This window comes from Malaya genurostris, chromosome 1 (assembly GCF_030247185.1).
Source record: "Malaya genurostris strain Urasoe2022 chromosome 1, Malgen_1.1, whole genome shotgun sequence".
Lineage (NCBI taxonomy): Eukaryota > Metazoa > Arthropoda > Insecta > Diptera > Culicidae > Malaya > Malaya genurostris.
The window spans coordinates 43,755,262-43,777,642 of record NC_080570.1 but is presented as its reverse complement, the minus strand read 5'-3'; the positions used below and the strand labels follow the sequence as shown (position 1 = coordinate 43,777,642).

At 36.7% G+C, this 22,381-nt stretch overlaps 1 protein-coding gene across 13 annotated transcripts in view; it reads left to right on the top strand.

Moving 5' to 3' along the window:
* The window catches only part of LOC131438262 (cGMP-specific 3',5'-cyclic phosphodiesterase), a 189,803-nt gene that overhangs the window by 125,439 nt on the left and 41,983 nt on the right, over positions 1-22,381 (top strand). For all 13 annotated transcript variants that reach the window (XM_058608232.1, XM_058608234.1, XM_058608185.1 and 10 more), the window contains one exon: positions 17,747-17,993. In XM_058608232.1, coding sequence (XP_058464215.1) covers positions 17,747-17,993 — 247 coding nt within the window. The remainder of the gene's footprint in view (positions 1-17,746; positions 17,994-22,381) is intronic.

Here is a 22,381-nt window from a genome sequence, read left to right as displayed (position 1 = left end):
ATTGATCCACGTGTTATCAGTAGACGGTCAAACAAACCGATTTCGGTTATTCTTTTAAGAATCGAAGAAATTCATTTTGAAGAATGCCACAGTATTATATATGATAGTATGATTGATATGAGAAAGGCATAATGACACCACTAGGTGGATTAAAACAGGTTTTTTAAATAGTGCTGGATCGATTTTTTAAACACATCGACTGCTGTTCCATTTCACTTGAATTATCTTGGTTGCAGGAATTACAGGAATTACAAGAGTTGAACAAATTTCAAACTGTTATATGAGTGATGACGTAAAAGTGATACAAATCCTTCAAAACTGATATCAAATCAATTCAAATTTTAAAATCTTGCTAGTTGATGGACCAACTAAGTAACATCGACAGCGGTCATAAGGCGGTCAAATAAAAACAGCGGATTTCTTAGAAATGGTTTATCCGATTTTCAGCAGCTTACATTCAATGAGAAAACAACGGTTATTAAATTACAGGGTGATACATGTTAATTTCAAACTGTCAAATGAGGATGCAAATTATAAACGAAATATTCGAACTAGTGTAACCTGAGACCGTTGGAACTAGACCCGTTTCAAAATTTAGCGAATGATTTTTTTGCGCCACTCCCTAAGGAGACCAAACGCCTGGTTTGTTTGCCCAGCTAATTGAGACCCTTTCTATGGGCGGGTATTGTCTGTTTCTGAGTTCCGGTCGAGACGGTCCAACGTGGCTCAGGTGACCTTGATAGTCCGCCAACACCCCAAAGAAAACACCCGCCGAAAGCCGAAATCGCTACAGTAAGACCAGACGAATAAAGAAGATTCACTCAAACGATGCTTTTCATCACTGGTAAAAACTTTAGCAGCCACAGGGCTCCAGCTCGCGAGGGGATTAGGGAGGGTAGGTCTACAGAAATTATCCGAAATCTAATCGCCCGCATATCTTGAGAAATCCTTCACCTGAAAATACCATAAATAGTCATGCTCCCTGCTCCCTGCCTAGCGCGTGGTTGACTTTTGACGATCAGCGCTCTTCCGGTCGGTTCACCGGGAATTTTGTAGCTAGATGGTGGGGTCAATAGTGGTCATTGATACTGGTTGGTCGATGTGACGGGAATTTTGCAGCACGAAGAACCTGCACAAAGACACGCACCCAACAACATGCTGGTTTTATAAAACGCACTACACCGTCCGCAAATTTGCACCTTATGTAACCTTTAATCGATAATACCGACACTAACTATGCTCCAATAAACTCGGAGCGACTAACTTGCCTTATAGCTTGGCACTGGGGAAGGAAAACTATTTTATGGTGAACTGATAAAGGGAAACTCAAGATATTTTAGATTACCTAAAACTACACATCGAGGCGCGGAACAAATTTGAACCACTCCTGCCTCTTCCACGATCCAGAACAAAGTGGATGATCAGATCTTTGGAGTCAGTCGGTGTTGAACAGTCGTTCGCACCGCACGCGTATAGCTCTTGGCTCCTGGAATTTTTTTTTCTGGCTACCTAGAGTTTCATTGATTCAAGGCTTCAGTCTTTTTCAAGGCTACCTGAATCACTAACTAAGTGACTAAGTGATACAAAGAGTGATATTAGAGTGACTAAGTGATACAAAGAGTGATATTAGAGTGACTAAGAAATTAATCAGCCTTTTTTAAGGCTAGCTAGGAGTCTAATCGAAGACTAATTTAGCCTAGTTAATTTAATTTAAAATTTCATTAATTTCAAAAATGCCTGCGTCCAACCGGAAAGGCAACAAGCCTAAGGCTAAAAATAATTCAATACGGAATAAATCACAATCCGTTATTCAACATTTTTCTAATAACATTCACGATCTTATAGAATCTGAATGTAAAAATAAAAGACAACGGACGGATTTCCCTACCGTTGATCCTATGCCGTCTAACAATATTTACGAGATTCTTCCTGAATCCGATTGTAGCGACATAGAAGAAAATTCTTCAAAAATTCCCAAAATGGACGCTTGTCGTTCTGGGAAGAAACATCAATCTATGCCACCAGTGACGGTGATGATTTCCGACTTCAAAGCATTCCGTACTGAGCTTTCTACTTTTCTCCCGGAAGTAAAAGTCTCATTTCAAATCGGACGAAGAGGAGAATGTCGAGTCTTGGTGGATGGATTGGAAGATTACGAACGTCTTATTCGATATTTGTCCGAAAAACTTCATAAATTTTATTCATATGATATAAAATCAGACAGACCCTTCAAGGCTGTCTTGAAAGGATTATCAAATGATCAAAGTATTGATGAAATTAAAAATGAACTAAAAGAATTGCTTGGTTTTGCCCCTTCCCAAGTAATACTTATGAAAAAAAGAGCGAATGGTACTTCTAAACCACGCTCTGGAATTTCCCATGAACTTTACCTAATACACTCCAATCGAAGTGATGTAAACAATTTGAAAACTTTAGAAAAAGTACGTTTCATTTCCCACATTAAAATTCATTGGGAACATTATAAACGGCATAATCGTATTGCAAACTTAACGCAATGTCGTCGTTGCCAAGGCTTCGGTCATGGAACCAAAAATTGTCATATGGATATACGGTGTTTGAATTGTGGTAAATCGCATTCGAAAGACGCTTGTCCAATGAATGAAACCACTGATAAATTTTCATGTTCAAATTGCAATGGAAATCATAAATCCAATTATTTGAAATGTCCTGTCAGGGAAAAAATTTTAAACGCTCGTTCGCTTAGACAACAAGTCAAATCAACGACCTTAAATTTACAGAACATACCTGAAAATTCTTCTAAGGCACCTGCCAATTCGTCTTCTAACGAAAACAATTTATTGACAGGTAGATCGACCTCGTCATCATCTTCTTCTAATTTCACTTATGCTGGTATATTAGGTAGAAATCTATCTCCTATTTCTTCTAATGTAAATAATCAAAACACAGGACCGCCTTGCAGTTCTTCTTCTAACGAAAACAATTTATTAATAGGTAGACCGGCCAAATCATCTTCTTCTAATGGCAGTCTACCTACAAATATTCCTTCAATGCCATTCGCTTCTTTAAATGAAGTCGATTTAGGCGATATAACTGAAAATAAAATGATCTACCTACAAGATCAACTTTTTCAAATGATCATCCAAATGAATTCGACTTCATCACTTTTTGAAGCATTTCAAATCGGATGGAAATTTGCAAATAATATTATAATGAATTTAAAATTTAACAGTGATGTTAAATAATTATTTGAATATTTTAAATTGGAATGCTCGATCTTTGAAATCGAGTGAAGATGAATTTTATAATTTTCTCAAAGTTCACAAAATTCATATTGCCATTGTGACAGAAACTTTTCTTAAACCAAATGTAAAATTGAAAAGTAATCCACATTATGTGGTTCATCGATTTGACAGGTTTACTGGAATTGGTGGTGGAGTTGCCATTTTTGTCCAACGGCAAATTAAACATCGAATTTTACCTTCTTTCAATACTAAAGTTATTGAAAGCTTGGGAATCGAAGTTGAAACCATTCATGGAATTTATTTCATCGCTGGAGCATATTTGCCATTCCAATGCACCGGCGAACAATTAAATTTCTTTAAAGGCGATTTGCAAAAACTTACAAGATATCGATCGAAATTTTTCGTAATAGGGGACTTAAATGCTAAGCATGTCCAGTGGAATTGTAGGCAAAATAACAGTAATGGTAAAATACTTCATAATCAACTCTCAGCTGGTTACTTTACAGTTCTTCATCCCAGTAATCCTACTTGTTTCTCTTCAGTGAAAAATCCCTCTACAATTGATCTGGTTCTAACAGATCAAAGTCACATTTGTAGTGAACCGATTACTCATGCTGATTTTGACTCAGATCATCTTCCTGTAACATTCAGACTTTCCAACGAAGCTATAATTAATCCAATTAGTTCTATTTTCAACTATCATAGAGCAAATTGGTTGGATTACAGATCTCACATTGAAAATCATGTGGATCATGAAACTATTTTAGAAAATTCTGCGGATATCGACACAGCAATTGATAATTTGAATCATTATATTATCGAAGCTAGAAATCTTTCAGTTCCCAAAGCTCAAACTAAATTAAATTCTCCTATCATCGATGACAATCTTCAACTGCTCATTCGGTTGAAGAATGTTCGTCGACGACAATATCAACGTTCTCGTGATCCTGCTATGAAAAACATAGTTAAGGATTTACAAAAAGAAATTAAACATAGATTTACTCTTTTGCGAAATGAAAATTTCGCTAAAGAAGTTGAACAAATTAAACCATATTCTAAACCTTTCTGGAAACTTTCTAAGGTTCTTAAGAAACCTCAGAAACCTATTCCTGCTCTCAAGGAAGGAAATCAAATACTTCTTACAAATGGCGAAAAAGCTCAAAAACTTGCTCAGCAGTTCGAGAGTGTCCACAATTTTAATTTGAACGTTGTGAGTCCTATTGAAAATGAAGTCTCACTGAAATATGATCATATTTCAACTCAAGTGTTATCACACGATGACATTATTGAGACGAATTTTGATGAAATTAAATCAATTATTAGAAAACTTAAAAACATGAAGGCTCCTGGTAATGATGGAATTTTTAATATTCTTATTAAAAATCTTCCCGATGTTGCCTTGAGACTCCTGGTTAAAATTTTCAACAAGTGTTTTTCATTAGCTTACTTCCCAAAAAGATGGAAAAACGCTAAAGTAATTCCTATCCTAAAACCTGATAAAAACCCAGCAGAAACATCAAGTTATCGCCCAATTAGCTTACTTTCTTCTATCAGTAAACTTTTTGAAAAAATTATCTTGTTAAGAATGATGACTCATATAAATGAGAATTCAATTTTTTTACCAGAGCAGTTTGGATTTCGTCATGAACATTCAACTACTCATCAACTTGTCAGAGTAACGAACATGATAAAAGCAAATAAATCTTCTGGGTTATCCACTGGAGTTGCTCTTCTAGACATAGAAAAAGCATTCGACAGTGTTTGGCACAAAGGTTTAATAGCAAAAATGTCTGATTTCCAGTTTCCTATTTATTTGATCAAAATGATTCAAAATTATTTAACTGATCGTACTCTTCAGGTTAGCTATCAGAATTGTAAATCTGAATTGCTACCCGTACGAGCCGGTGTTCCGCAGGGTTCGAGTGTAGCTCCAATCTTGTATAATATTTTCACTTCTGATCTTCCAAATCTACCCGTTGGTTGTCAGAAATCGCTATTCTGTGACGACACAAGTCTGTTAGCCACAGGTAGAAATCTAAGAGTGATCTGCAGTCGCCTACAAAGAAGTTTAAATATTTTCAGTGATTATCTGTCAAAATGGAAAATTAAACCAAATGCAGCAAAAACGCAATTAATTATCTTTCCTCACAAGCCAAGAGCTTCTTTTCTTAAACCAAACAATAATCACATTCTCAAATTGAATGGCTTGGAATTGACATGGTCTGATCAAGCTAAATACTTAGGTTTAACGTATGACAAAAAACTCACTTTCAAGGATCACATTGAAGGAATCCAGGCAAAGTGTAATAAATATATTAAATGTTTATATCCTCTTATAAACAGAAATTCTAAGCTCTGTCTAAAAAACAAATTGTTAATTTATAAACAAATTTTCAGACCAGCCATGCTTTATGCGGTACCAATTTGGTCAAGCTGTTGTTCCACCAGGAAGAAAACGCTTCAAAGGATTCAGAATAAAATTCTGAAAATGATTCTGAAGCGTCCTCCCTGGTTTAGTACAAATGAGTTACACAGACTCACAAATATAGAACCATTAGATGTAATGTCACATAATATTATAAGCAAATTCCGACAAAAATCGATGCAATCTTCAATTGAATCGATTCGCTCTCTGTATTAGTTAGTAAGTTAGTATATAAGTTCCTTTTCCCCATTACACAATACAAGTAGGTTTAGAATTTTCCCTACACAAAAATCTCAGAATTGCGGAAGCAAATGATGTCTTCATGGTAATAACCAAATCATATATATATTTAACAGGGCTGAAAAGTCACCACTTGTGGCTGAACACCCAATTTAAATCTTAATAATTTAATTTTAACTCATATTCCAATAAATAGTTATTTAAAAAAAAAAAAAAAAAAATAAAAGATCTTTGGAGTCCTCAGATTAAGCGTGAGTAAAATATTCCCTTCCGGAACTACGTAATTAATTACGAAGTTTTCCGAATCTATCCTGCACACGATTTCAATCTCCCCCGAATGTTCCCAGAGCATTGACCACCTAACAAAGAAGTTTGAGTCAGTCCGAACGATCCCTTTTAAACCCCAGAGAAAGACATATTCTTCTCCGTATATCGCATTATCAAGTTTATAAGCTAAGAAAAAGAAACCTAATTCAAATAGGGGGGTGACGCCTGACGCCCACGTCGCGACCACCCGTCGAACGTAACTCAGTTCCAACCAGTCAACCAGGTCCGGCGTGAGAGTGCGTACTATAATATTTATTGGTACTGGAATGTCACTCTCGAGAATATTTATTTAGAATTGTATGCGATACTGAGAGTTGGCCATCAACGCGAGGCTCCATAGAATACTTAATTTATTCGCTAATGCTACACTGGTCATAAAAAACATATTGAAACACGGATCTTCGAAATAAGAATTCCATCGATTACTCTTACTCTCTCTCTTACGTTGATGACAAAGGCATCATCACACCAATTGGTACATTCAAATAAGTTTTGTATGTGTAGTGACAGACTCGTTTCACCACAGATCGCCTACCCAAAATAATACTTTTTGGAGAATTTGATCGGTTTCTTATTCCGGTAGTCTTCCGGAACTGTCAACCTGGACGTAGGCGATGTAGAACTTTCATTCTGGCCTTTGTTTAGATCACTGGTTCCTATTGCCCACCTGTGGGCACTAGCTTATTTTTCAATGGGCAGTTAACTCTAAGGTTACTGTCAGAGTGAGAGTGTCACGCGAAGCGTCCGGACGCACGTGTGAGCTAGTTACATTTGATCAAAGCAAACCTGTCAGAGTGCTTCGCATCAAAACACTGCGCACCGCTTCGCAAATCCCGTTCTGGCTAAGGTTGCTGTCAGAGTGAAAGCGTCAAGATACGCGTGCGAGCAAATTACATCGCATTCACTCTGACAGGTATGCTTTGATCAAATGTAACTAGCTCACACGTACGTCCGGACGCTTCGCGTGACGCTTTCACTCTAACAGCAGCCTAAGGTTATTATTTGGATCCGACTTTCGGTTCCGGAATTATGGGGTAAAATGTGCAAAAAAATTGTGAAAATAAAGAAGCCTAAATCGATTTTAACAAAATTAAATTCAACTGAAAGCTTTTTAGGTCGTATACTAAATTTGACTTCCGGTTCCAGAGTTCTGGGGTGAAATGTGCAAAAAAAGAGAATAGGTGTACTAACTTTGCTCAGAGATGGCGCCACTAAATTCAACAAGCTTAGATTCATATGAATAATCTTATGATCCCTTACTAAACTTCTGAATTTCATCTGGATCCAATTTCCTCACTTCCGATTCCGGAATCATAGGGTAAAGTATGTCAAAAATAGTATACCTTCACTTAAAGCGATCGGTAGTTTCCGAGCACTGGAAATAGTAATCATATTTTCCCAAATGGATCTCACGTACTTTTTTCTCAGCGATGCTTCGACCGATTTTCACAAACTCCTGTGGTTCCATACGGAATTCCTGAATTTCATCCGGATCCGACTTCCAGAAATATGCGAGTTAAAAAATTTACACCATCACTTAAATGGGGGCAAAAACGCAAAAAAAATCGAAATCGGACTCAAAACTACTCCAATTGCTAGTTTCCAGCAGTAGACGGTCAAACAAATCAATTTCGGTTATTCTTTCAAGAATCGAATAAAATTATTTCGAAGAATACCACAGTATTATATACTTTCGAGAGTATAATTGATATAAGAAAGACGTCATTACACCACTAAGTGGATTAAAACAGGTTTTTCGTGATGGGATTGACAAGCCGAATTTAAAACTAATGTCATTGTTTACCTAGCATTAACTGTTCAATCCTAGATATTATCTTACAATTCACTTCCTATTTTTCAAATCTGATCCTTTGTAGAGTGAGGTTGAAAATTACATTCTTAACGTCCGGTTGAAAATTACATTCTTAACGTAACCCATCGTGTATCGCTCTGTTTTACGAAAATATCCTATAATCAAATATCACCGATGGTAAAAAATATACGCAATTTTCGGTATTGATTATCACGTTTACGGTTGTCGGAAAAATTTTGCTCACTTTCGCACAGCAATGTTCAGCTGTAACAGTAAGTTCAGCAAAAAAAATTATTTGCTGAACAATTGGTAAATTGCACTAAACATCTTCCTGTCATAATTATACTGACTTGTTCGTCGTTTATTACCGAAGTTCAGTAAACTTTACGAATAATCCTTAAATAAAATAACATCTTGAACTGTAAAGCATTTATATTTATCGGTAAATTTGACTAAGAACGGTACTGTAAATTGGATAAATTTCACAGATCGATCAGAGTAAATAATATTTTACAATTCGCAACGGTAAAAATAATTACTAATCATCCAACAGGAATTTTGGTGTGTAATACCTTCCTATAGAGACCCATATTGTTTAGATTTTGAAGAGCTTCGATCAACCGAAAACCGCCATCTTGGAATTCAAACATCGAGACACCCTTTCATCATACCTATTCAAAAAAAAAATCATATGGCAAATTGATTTTCGAGATTTCACTCTCTTCATACATAAAATGTAACATAATTTCTAGTGAAAAACGATTGAGCGTTTTTCCATACTCAGCGATGATATTTGATGATGTGATAATTGCTTAACATTGATCAAAAGTGATAATGCTGTCCTAATGTCATTATCAGAAAATAAAACGTCATCATTTTCGGTGATGATTAAGTAATCGATAATAATCGACTATTGTAATCGGTGATGATAAATGATTTCTATTTTTTTTAGAATGATAATACTGACCTTATGATTCGGCATCTTCAGATTTTTTGGGTCGATCTGAACGTTCTTTGTCTCTCACACTTGGAGTTGGACCTGAGTCAATTTGCTAGAACGAAAAAATAGAGATGGTTGTCTTGGATACGGTTTGGTCAAACAGTATCAGGCTTGTCCTGAGTAATTTATTTGACAAGTGAGATTACTGCATCTGATGTATTTGACATTGTGCTATATAGTCTTGATTGACATATTGCCGTGCAGCTCTGTGCATATTGCACTTCCATCGTGCTTCTACTGCTCCGACCACCGAAGCAAATTAACTTCTGGTCGCCTTTAACGATAGCTACATGATATGAATCTCACACAAGGGTGAAAAAACTCCGTCATGGCTGGCATATTTCAGCTTCACCAGCTATTCTGTCACCGTCAGGGGGCAGTAGGAGTCGTCACCGATTTTTTTTCTCATGCTTCTAAGCACATGGAACAGAAACCCAGTTAATCAGCTTTTGGACGAAAGAATTTCTTGTGTCAAACGGCATCCGGTGTATTTTATCGCCGAGACAGGTAAACTTTACCCAGCTGAAATTACGGCTATTCAACCTACAAGAACGGTCAGGTTGCGATTAGGTATAAAACACATTTTCCCGCACCTTCTTCCTTTGCGTCGAGTGGAATGTTTTGATATCAAACTATCAAAGCACAAAAACTACCCTGCTGATCATCAAAGCAAATATCATTTCACTAACAGTTGACCCCAGTCCGGGGAGACAGCAAATAAAACAAAAATCAATTTCTGTTGTAAGGTGCTTCGTGATGAGGACACAGTGTCATGACGACTGTTTAGGCGCTTAGTATACTTTGGCTGTCGGTAGTATTTCTGGTTTCTAGCTTCAACCAAGTGAGTAACTTTTCAGAGCCCTGGAATGCCCATCATCCTGCGGTTTTCGATCGCATCGGACGTCGCCCATATAGGAACGACGCTGATGGTCTGCTTTCGGTGGAATTTTGAACTCATAACGTCAATTGAGTGCAAACGATGTAGTGGAAAACTGCGACAAAATGTATGCTCATTCATCTGAACTTCAAAGTGTATTAATTTTAAAGTGACAGCAACATGAACAACAAGCTCTCTTGATGTGAAAAATGGAGCATTGTACTTGACATCACGACAAAAAAACTTGCCGTGTATGATTGTATTATTTTTCCGGGCACATTGCTGACTCTTGAAGTTTTTGAAAAAGTACTTTCTTTCGTGTCTATCAGCAAATCTGCATAACCACGTTACACCCATACGTGGTTCCTAGCGCTGGACGGTATGGCAAAGTTTCCACCAGCCTTGTCGTATAGAGAAAAGAGCATTCTAGCGTGCGCTTTATAACGACTAGATTTTCACAAGCGACAAACTGCTTGTCGTGGAAGGGGGGGGGGGGGGGGATTGGTGGAGTGAGACCAATCGTACCAGTTTCTATCGCCAGAAAATGGACTCCATAACGCCAAGGAGTTATAATTCATGAGTGTCGGTTGCACAACGGCCAACTGAGCCATCTGAAGCGCAACTGTGCTTCGTAATGGAAAGTTCTAACGACCTGGGATCACGATATGCGATTTATGTGTCTCACACATGCTGATTGTGATCTGGCAGCACGTTTGCTTAATTAAAGTTGAAAACAGTTTTGAAACATTAGATGGAAATCTCCGGTGTGAATTTGATTTTCTGATAGTAGGACATTAGAACTTCAGAATTTGATTTTTTATTAAATAATATATTTATTAGGGCACACTGCTTAAGCTCTAAGATGCCGATGGCCATCTGACGCCTTGTGTATAACCTATATTTAACTCGCGTTGGAAGAGAAACAAACATTTTACTAGTTAGTATCGGATACTTTCGATGGGGAACACAACTTCGTTTTTTCTATAGGGGTACACCTTACAAAAACGAGTTGGAAAATGGTCAAATTTTGAACTACATTTACGAACGCATTTAAATACATCAATAGGTATATTATCAAGTATATACGAATTAAAAGTGAATTATTGTAATTGAATTAATATTGACATTAACTGAGTGAGCTCTTAGTAAATATTTCTGTCATTACACACAAGGATGGCTTTTATCGTATCAAAGAAAGCTCACTCGCAACTCTTCCACGATTGAATCAGTGCCATCAAAGAGAAACGGAAATCATCGCAACAACAAAAAAACCGGCATGGTACATTTAACATAGAATAGAGACTAGTGCGAGAGCGAATTTCTCTCGGTGAACCGTCTGAGAATCAACGGCTTTCACGCTGCTGTGGGGATTCTCTCTGAAGCAGCAAACGGTCGCTTATTCTCGTTTCGCGATCCGATTCTGTATGGGCAGTGGATAATTGCGGTAGAATCATTTTACTATTGCCGCTTATTCTAACTATGTGCATATAACCTTTGTATAATTTGTGTCTATGAAAATGTATGTGAATGCTCCACACAAGGGTTTTTAAATATTGCAACCTAGTATGAGTATCAAGTCGAATCATCGATTCGATTTCCTGCGATAATTGTCAACTTGCGATTCTCTCTTGGTAAATTCCACACAGCGGCGATCATTATCAGACTGAATTTTTTTTAAGGGCCCTGAAATACTCAGAGTATGAAGTGGAGCGAAGAAATGTAGAAAAATTCTCTCGAGGTTCATGCATTGAGAGACTCGAATTCTTGTAAATTCTTGTCCTTCTACCGGATTGAAAAAGTTGTATACAATATAGATAAAAATCGAGCAGCTTCTGTCAAATTTTCAGCAATCGCCAACACTGATTACACATTTACAGTCAATAATGTTGCAGTCAGAGTGAACGCGGTTTGCGAAGCGAAGCGTTTTGGTGCGATGAATTGTTATCGCATCGCATTCACTGTGACATGTTTGCTTTGATTAAATGTAACATGCTCACTCACGCGTCTTGACTCTGACAGCAATCTAAGGGGAGATCAACATACAACAAATGGATTTTTAAATTGATTATTCTATTGTTAATTCGTTTATTTCAATGGAAGAAAATAGATGATTAAGAGGAAACTAATATTTCTTTAGGATCGATTTTCTGTTCTTCAAATCAAATCAAATAAGGTGTTAAATGTTAAATAAGATCGAGAGCATTCTCGATGAATGCAAAGTTTCTGCTATTAAATAGTGTCCATCTTGAAGCGATTATACATGTTCGGAGCGATTGACCAATAAATCACAATTTTTATCCCAAATAACAAGCATGCCATCTATGTAATAATACATTATATATTTTCGCAAAACTGTCAATGTAGGTTGAATCATTCTTGACAACTGAAAAAGTAGTGGCAGCTAGCCAAACCGCGTCAAAAGATGACTTTGCTTTTATGCATGCGTATGAACGACAGTTATGTCTACTGACCTTGTTTGACTTACATCCATCCTTGGTAATGATGTTCCGTACAGTTTGAAAGATGACGTTGTATCTTCTGGACACATCTCGTTAGAAAGATCGGTGTTGTTTGGGCAGTTGCCGCAGGTAGACCTGTACCGAGATTTGAACAGTCTAGTGCACGGCAATAATCTCGGCGAACTTTGAAACAACTTATGTTTCCGATGTTTTGAATCTGACAAATATTATCCATTTACCGAGACTCTTGATTTGGCGAGGATGATAAGTTACCGAGATTTTGGAATGACAAATTTTCGAAACTATCGGTATTCAGTAATACTAGTTATTGCCGAGTTGTTCTGTTCTTTATGGAAAACAAATTAGAAATACAAAATAAGCAGAACGGGTGAGGTAGCCGATTTTTTAGCAGTCATCTTGCAACAAAAAATTATTAAGTACTTGAAATACTGTTTTGCTTTCATCTTTTTTTTTTAATTGGAAATTATACGAAATAGCAAGAAACAAAGTCCAGAGAAGGTGACAATTTGAAAACTCTGAAAATAAAAACAGTTTTAACAATTTCTTCTATTCGTCGTTTTTGTAGCTTCCGAAAGTCCGTCTGGAGTGCGAATTTTTTTCTGAAGTTCGTCCCCGTCTAGTGGTGCTGCCCCGTGCAATTTTATTTTTAGTTATTTCAGCATCCGCTGCAGATTTTTTTTCGCCGCTCGTTGTTTAGCCACCTCTGCAGCTTCGTTTTCCTTTTTGACTTCTTCTTGTTCATTTTTTTTTCTAATAACAGAAGCTTTCATCCGCTTACCACTTACGGGTTGTTGCTGATTCCACCTCTGGTGAATCATAATTGCATCGCTATTACCTGAGCTCGACAAAGAGCACTTGGGTCGGCATTTGGGCGATCAGCGATATCTGACGGCATGAAACCGATAACGTCTGTAAACACAGGTCTATTGGTCGAATTCTAGCTTCCCGCTTGCGTCGACCCCTTCTACATTCCACCATAGAAAATTTATGATTTTTCCCTAAAACAAGACCAGTGTTGGAATTCTAAAAAAACAGCTAATCATCACCGATTATCAGGACGAAAATTGTTTAATTTTTTTTTCCATCATCCCTGATCGGGACTGCGAAATTATCAAATATTCGAATATCGCCACTGAGTATGGAGAAAATACCTTTCCATTATATATCACTAAAGTGATTTTTCTTAAACTTTAATAAATAATAATTCATGTGATTATCAGCCATGCAGCGATTCTAGCTAGAACGTGATGATGTTCAAATATCAAAAGTAATCATGTAATCAAATTGATTAGTTTTAGTTTTAGAACCTCCAATACACAGTAGAAAAAAAGCATTCTGAATTTTGATTACACAGACAAATGTTTTAATTTCAGCTGGTTGGTTTACATCCAACGTAGCATTTATGGTTAGACCAAATAAATGCTATATAGCATGAATTTGATTCATAGAAGTAACAAGAGCGCAGGATTTGACTTATCTCGAGCACGTTTGAACCTTTTTTTGGGCTCGCCAGACAAGCGTAAACTAGCGATCCGTTTACTTCTGTTCATGAAAATCGAGAAAGTAGGGTAACATTTTTGAGACAGCAGAACGAAGCATGCTTTGTAATTGGATTGTAATTGGAGTGCATTTATTGTCGTTATAATTAATATTAATCACAATATGTACGAACATATTACATGTGGTTTTGCCTTTCTCTATGGAAAGATAATAGAATTGCGGGAGAAACCGACTTTTGATCGGAGCTTAGAAGACGCATAATGTTATATACCATTCGACGCAGCTCGACGAGATCGAAAAATGTCTGTGTGTGCAGCTTTCAAAGATTTTTTAACCGCTCAATTTTCTCGTAGATGGCTGAACCGATTTCAACAAGTTTAGTTTCGTTTGAAAGCTACCATTAGATCATTGATCGAATTGCAAGATCAAACGACTGTCTTTTCTGGTTGCCAGATCTGCATATTTGTCTGTAAATTTGCAGATTTCGCATATAGTGCTGCAGACATTGTTTGTTGCCGATTTTTTAGCAGAGTTTTGAAAATCGATTGTTTCGTACACTTTCGTCAAAATTTACCGATTTTCGAAATAGCCGCGTCGTTTTTTTTTTGCTTGCCAAGTTAGTTTAGCGTATCATACTTTCTAGAGAAATTGAAGCCTGCAGACATAATTTCGGATTTACTGACTTTTGCAACCCTGCCTGAAGATATTTGAAATTTTTACCTGGCATCTCTGTTCCGGAGATATAATGGTATAAGTGACGTAACCGACAAAATAAGTTGTTTTTTACCTTTCAATTTTTTCAAAGATAACCGAGCCGATGCAAACAAGCCTAGACTCGTTTGAAAGCTACTATAGAATTGTAGATAAAGTTAAAAGATAAAATTTTTGTAATATCAGTTTTCGGAGATATAGTAGTATAAATGACGTAACCGACTAAACACGTTGTTTTCTTACCGCTCAAATTTTTGAGAGAAGGCAGACTCGATTTTTACAACTCTAGGCCCGTTTGAAAGTTACTATTGAGTTTTGGATGAAGTTCGAGAATCAGATGGTTGTTATTTCCGGTACTGAAGATATAATAGTATAAATGACGTAATCGACTAACCGCACATTTTTCATAGGCGGAATTTTCTGGAAAATGACTAAATGATTTTTGATACACTTATGCTTATTCGAAAGTTAACTATGTCATTCAAATTTGGAAGGGTTATGGCGAACATTTCTGGTTCGAGAGATGTTATTTTTTATGTGGCGTAACCGACAATTCCCAGTACTTTTAAATGCATCAAAATTTCTCGGAGATGAAATAATCGATTTCGAAAGACTCATTTGAAAGCTACTATTAGGTTATTTAATAAGCTCACAATACTAACGGTCGAGAATAGCATATTAGAAATGTTTTGAAGAGACTGTTTAAATGGTAAGAGAAAGACATTATCACACCACTAGGTGGATTGGGAATAGGTTATTATTGCTCTTTCACACTCTCCCATTTGAATCTAAGTTTGTGAAATTCGGTTCAGCCATCTACAAGAACATGGGATGCTTATTTTTTGCAATTTTTTCACATATCATCCTGTAACTCTGTAACCGGTAGTCGGATTCGGATAGAATTGAAATGCGTTCTATGGGAAAGCATGGCCTGTCACATGAATCTAAGATTGTGAAATCGGTTCAACCATCTCCGAGAACATTAGGTGCATACACCCAAACCTTCGCTTACGAACATCTTTTTTACGTTATCTCTTTTTACGTAACGGTCATATACGATTTAACAAAACCTGAAACTTTGCCTACAAGATCGAATTCAATTTGTATAGATTTCAAGCGTTGCAAAGTTAGGCCAGCAGCAAATGAAATTGAAATCTTACTTAAAGAACGAATGCATCTAGTCGCTAATAATGTAAGTGAGATTCAATTCAACAAGGCGTCTAACTGTGTGTAAATTATGTTTGAACGTGAAAGCAATGCACTTGCATTTGCTTCGGTTAACAATGAGGTGCACACCGTTGAGTGTGACAGCATTAAATACAAAATCCCTGTGCATTGGATGATCAGGTGGACAATGCCATAGAAGTACGCGTGCATGACCGTCCCCCGCAGGCCACCGATAAGTTCGTTCGGGAGAATATGTTGCAGTACGGTGAAATCCTTTCCATCGAAAGGGAAGTATGGCGGATTTTTTTTCCCCGGCATGCGGAATGGCGTGCGAGTTGTACGTATGCAACTACGTAAGGCAATTCCATCTTACATCATTTGTGGTCAAGGTGGGACACGTCCGTGTAAAACGTTGATTACCTATGAAAATCAGCTGGTTACATGTCAGTTTTGTGAACAACCTGCACACTACATCACTACATCTTCGACCAAAGACAAAGTCAACCGTTCAACAACGAAAACTAGTGAGCGCAGTACTCATGTTTCACCATCAAACCAACCAGCAACTGCAACCAATGTACAACAAGGCACATCTGAAGCAACTAGCAACGAGCTCAAGACTACGAACAACAAGGACAACGAAACGAAGACGGACACCAACAACAATACAACCGATGAGGCAATGGATGACGATACGAGCCACGAACAAAGTGCCCCTCAACCCTCGCAGAAGGGAAATGGAAGCTCTTCTCATCCTAAAAAAAGAGTGACAACGAGATCCACTTCAAAAAATTCTTTATTTAAAAAATCGGCTAATTCGGCCACGTAAAGCTTGTACGCAAATAGGCCTGAATAAAAATATCTTTAAAAAAAAGAGTAGATTTCGGAAAATGATGTTTGAGATATTTTGAAAATTCAAAATGGTGGCTTCCAGTTGCGAAAAACGTGATTGTCAAAAATCTGCAATCAAACAATGTGCTAACGACGTGCAAAGGGTCTTTATGTTTGTTGCATTGATTGAAAGCAATCAAACTTATTTCATAATAAGTACTATCATAACATCGTTGTTTAAGTTGTCTTTCATAACTTTCTTTATAGCTCTTCCATACATTAGCAGTAGAAAATTGGATGATTGGTTTCCACATGGCTTCTGTTTGGCATATCATTTATTTTGCCCGATTGGTATCAAAACTGATTTTTAAAATGAACATTTTAAATCTATGTTACTCGGTATCTATCAATGGTATTAAAATTTTGTCTAAAAGAAGTTATAGGAAATCGAAAAGGTACTCGAAAAAAATAGTAGAATACTTTTCGATAAAATGAAAATAAACCTATAAACTGTTAAATTTAAAAAATAAGTTGTCCTCAATAACAAGTTGAAAAATATAATTATTGAAAAAATTATTAATTATATTTTTTAACTTGCTATTGAAATTAATGGTTGCCATTGCTGCCTTCGAAAAAATGACGTACTCGCTACTAAAATAATTTACGGACATTTGCAGAACTTCAAGTACTTGAAAAAAAGTCGTGCTGTAAAAAATGGTTGCAGCGGAAATGGAAGTAACTAATGTGCTACAATACACATACACACTGTCTTTAAATTGATGCAGACGCACGATGTTTCACTTCCATTTTACTTTGTAAACTTAATTTCTATTAGAAATATTGCAGGTTTCCATAAGAACGTAAATCTTCTCGGGTTATCAATATTTGTTTCCGACCTCAGCTTCGTTTGATTGATGGTTGCCTATGCAATGAAATGTAATGATGAAGTTTCGGCAATAAATTTCTCAGAAACTTTCATATATTTTCCAAAAAACGCGAAATTCCACCCCCAGATTGTTTTCTAATATCGTACAGCAGTCACTCCTGAAATTCACATTTGTTTGAAGTCAATCATTATGTCACTCAGAAAAACAGAATGTAGACAAAACAGCGATCTGATCTAACGAAACAATTTTCTGTCTATTTCCCAGAAATGCCGCTCGCCAACCTCCCGGGGCTCCAATCGCAGCCGTCTGGCGGAACTAGACGAAGGTGAACTGTTCATGGAGCTAATCCGAGACGTGGCCAACGAGTTGGATATTGACGTGTTGTGTCATAAAATTCTAGTCAACGTCAGTTTGCTGACACACGCGGACCGGGGCTCGTTGTTTCTAGTCAAAGGACCTCCGAACGGGAAATATCTGGTGGCGAAACTGTTCGATGTTACCCAACATACACGTAAGTATAGCTTCCGCTAATGGAAAATATCGTCTCCTAAATGCCACCGTCAATGATTTACAGCGTTTTAACGAATGCTCGAGGTCAGATCTCGTTTTTCCGTTTACCAGAGGAGAAAGCTATTTCTTTGCTTATCCGCTTGAGTGGGCGTCTGATACTGTCGTTGTGTTGGCAAAACTGTTCGTTTGGGATGCCTAAAACGAGCAATTAATCATGAATTAGGGTGGTGTAGCTTTCGTTGTGACTTGGTCCTGTGCATGGGACGATGGCAAGAGACGTTTCTTGGACCATTCAAATTAGAGGACTCTTCCTTTGACGCAATAGTTGGCTATGGGTGCGTCCTTACAACAGTAAAAAAAAAGTTGTAAATACAACTACAGCATGGTTCTATCCATTTAATACCAATGCCATCCTAATCAATCATCGTGTTCCACCAGTGGGCTTTGGTGTGGCAATGTGAATGACAGAGTAAAATATTGGTAGTTGTGTTGAAACTCCTACCGAATAGTATGGCTAATGGAAGCGAAGAACAGTCGAATTAATTTTCCACTTACTTCTATAGTTTTCACGCCCAACCATGCTCGCAAATACCGCCTGGTTTGTTTCGTAAGGATGTCGTTTTTTCTGTGAATTGTCTCATCCAATTTATAGTTTACCATGTTGAATTGTTTAGCTTCATAGTCGTATAGTTTTTGTATTCAGTTTTCATTAAGTATTTCTGGTATGTTTTTCTACTCGAATACAAAAACAGAAAGAGAACACAAGAAGATTCTATCAATCAGTTTCAAATAGCCCTCTCTTTTGCAATCGATTTTTTGTGTTTGTTTTTGCCTTTCTCTATAGAAAGTTATTAGAATTGCTGGAAAAACCGACTTTCGAACGGAGCCTCGGAGACCCATAGTGTTATATACCATTCGACTCAGCTCGACGAGATCGGAAAATGTCTGTGTGTGTGTGTGTATGTGTGTGTATGTGTGTGCACTTTTCGAAGATATTTGAACGCGCTCAATTTTCTCAGAGATGGCTCAACCGATTTTAACAAACTTGAGCTCGTTTGAAAGCTACTATCGGGGCATTGATCAAGTTCGAAGATAAAATGGCTGTGACTTTTGGTTCCGGAGATATGATTGTATAAGTGACGTAACCGACAAAAAGCGTTGTATTTGAACGCGCTCAATTTTCTCAGAGATGGCTGAACCGATTTGAACAAACTTGGAGTCGTTTGAAAGCTACTGGCGGGCCATTAATCAAGTTCGAAGATCAAATGGCTGTGACTTTTGGTTCCGGAGATATGATTGTATAAGTGACGTAACCGACAAAAAGCGTTGTATTTGAACGCGCTCAATTTTCTCAGAGATGGCTGATCCGATTTTCACAAACTTGTAAAGTTCTAGTGCTCAAAAGTTTAAGCACCTCGAAAAAAGCCTTCATGCAAAATTTGACCTAAATTGGACATGCTTAAGGGGTGCTGCCCGGTGGTAAAGGTTTGACAATTATCGATCTTGAAAAAGCACCATAGGGGGGAGTACATGAAATTTCCAAAATCGAAAATTTTTTTTGATGCCAAAACTCTTAAAACTGCATAAAACATCGAAATTTAGTGTCATCTCAAAAAAAATTTTTTTTGAAAAAATCAACTTTCTGGGACTTAGAAAAATTTCCATATTTTTTCTAAGTCCCAAAAAGTCGATTTTTTCAAAAAAATTTTTTTTCGAGATGACACTAAATCTCGACGTTTCATGCAATTCTAAGCCTTTTGGCATCAAAAATTTTTTTTCGATTTCGAAAATTTCATGTACTCCCCCCTATGGTGATTTTTAAAGATATATGAAAATTCCACTAAGTGGACTAAGAAGGGTTTTGCCTTTCTCTATAGAAAGGTATTAGAATTGCTGGAAAAACCGACTTTCGAACGGAGCCTCGGAAACCCATAGTGTTATATACCATTCGACTCAGCTCGACGAGATCGGAAAATGTCTGTGTGTGTGTGTGTGTGTGTATGTGTGTGTGTATGTGTGTGTGTATGTGTGTGTGTATGTGTGTGCACTTTTCGAAGATATTTGAACGCGCTCAATTTTCTCAGAGATGGCTCAACCGATTTTAACAAACTTGGGCTCGTTTGAAAGCTACTATCGGGGCATTGATCAAGTTCGAAGATAAAATGGCTGTGACTTTTGGTTCCGGAGATATGATTGTATAAGTGACGTAACCGACAAAAAGCGTTGTATTTGAACGCGCTCAATTTTCTCAGAGATGGCTGATCCGATTTTAACAAACTTGGGCTCGTTTGAAAGCTACTGTCGGGCCGTTGATCAAGTTCGAAGATCAAATGGTTGTGACTTTTGGTTCCAGATATATGATGGTATAAGTGACGTAACCGACAAAACACGTTGATTTTTACCGCTCTTGTATATATAAGGGTGCCAAAATTTTGAGATCAACTCTATTTTCGTAAAGTTCTAGTGCTCAAAAGTTTAAGCACCTCGAAAAAAGCCTTCATGCAAAATTTGACCTAAATTGGACATGCTTAAGGGGTGCTGCCCGGTGGTAAAGGTTTGACAATTATCGATCTTGAAAAAGCACCATAGGGGGGAGTACATGAAATTTCCAAAATCGAAAATTTTTTTTGATGCCAAAACTCTTAAAACTGCATAAAACATCGAAATTTAGTTTCATCTCAAATAAATTTTTTTTTGAAAAAATCAACTTTCTGGGACTTAGAAAAATTTTCATATTTTTTCCAAGTCCCAAAAAGTCGATTTTTTCAAAAAAATTTTTTTTCGAGATGACACTAAATCTCGACGTTTCATGCAATTCTAAGCCTTTTGGCATCAAAAATTTTTTTTCGATTTCAAAAATTTCATGTACTCCCCCCTATAGTGATTTTTCAAGATATATGAAAATTCCACTAAGTGGACTAAGAAGGCTTTTTTTTTTGATTAGCATCACTGATTACAAATAGGCAAAGCAAATGTCAAGCACTAATTAGGAAAAATGATGCTGACTGTGTGACATAAACACTGAAGCATGCTTTTGTGAACTACTCGAATCAATCTGAATCAATTAGTTTCGAAATTAGTATCCGAAATTATTTAATAAAATTATGAAATACATTTTCATGAGACTGTTATGAAAGAAGAGAAAGGCATTATCACACCACTAGGTGGATTAAGAAGGGTTTTTTTTATTCGAATTGTATGTGGAATTTACCTCTGCGGGTATCGGTTCAATACCCTTTCTATATGAGATATATGAGTACTTTACTTTAGGTGAATTTTTTCAAATTCTAGTACTTTAAAAGGGGATGGCCAGCATAATTCACACAATCGATCAACTAATTGATATTTGGAAGTATAAAGGAGTGTCAGTTTTATTCGTATTCACGACATCCAGTTATGTCTCTGAAATTACACACCCGAACTTTTTGTCAAAAAAAAAAACATACGAGTGTTATTCACGTTCAAAGTTATGAGATGAAGGGATGAGATGGAAATAGGAAGTTATGAGATGAAGGGATCTTATGAAATAGGGAGCCGTTATCCTACATCCAAACCAGCGATGCAAGGTAAAAATTTCAAATATATTCATGAAACGTTGAAAAAGCCTGTAAACTCGAATAAAAAGTCTGCAGATCACAAGTTTTCGATTAAGAATGATGCACGGAATTGGTTTAGTGAACATAAATAAAAAGATCGCGGAAATTTCAAAAGTCTGCAAATTCTTACGAACGTCAACGGAAAACGTGATTTCAAAAAGGTTACAAAAATGTCTGCAATTTAAACATGTCTGCAGTTTAGTTTAGAAATCCGCTGATTCACAGAAATTTGCTGATTCTGCAGGTCTGGCATCTCTGATCCTGACCGGGAAGTTGACTCGATGAAATTAAATAATATCGATGAAATTAAATTTAATCAAAGAATATTCTCTTTTCGTTAGGGTAAAAACATTGATTTCTATCAACTAGAATTTCAACCAATATTTTTAATATTCCGTTTGAGAATAAATCTATGTTTTTTGCTTCCAGAATGACCTTCGGATTGATAATATTGACTTTACTTGTTGACATCGCTCTGAAATAATTGGTATGGCGGTTTATTCTACCCAGTAGCTGTTTAAACCTTTAATTTCGATGACCAAAATTGATGACATAACCAAAATCAGCACCAATATCTAAATATAGTTTAGTACTGAAGAAATTGAAGGTTTACTGCAAAAGTTGAATTTTATGCAAAAGTTGAATGAATGCAAAAGTTTTACCCATTCCGTAGGTTCGTTTAAAGAAAAATTACTATGTTAGTAACTGTTTCCGCATTTAATACTCGATTCCTCTATTGCTCTATGTAATAATTTGCTAACATCATCGTTTTCTTGGTCCATAAAGTGAAACA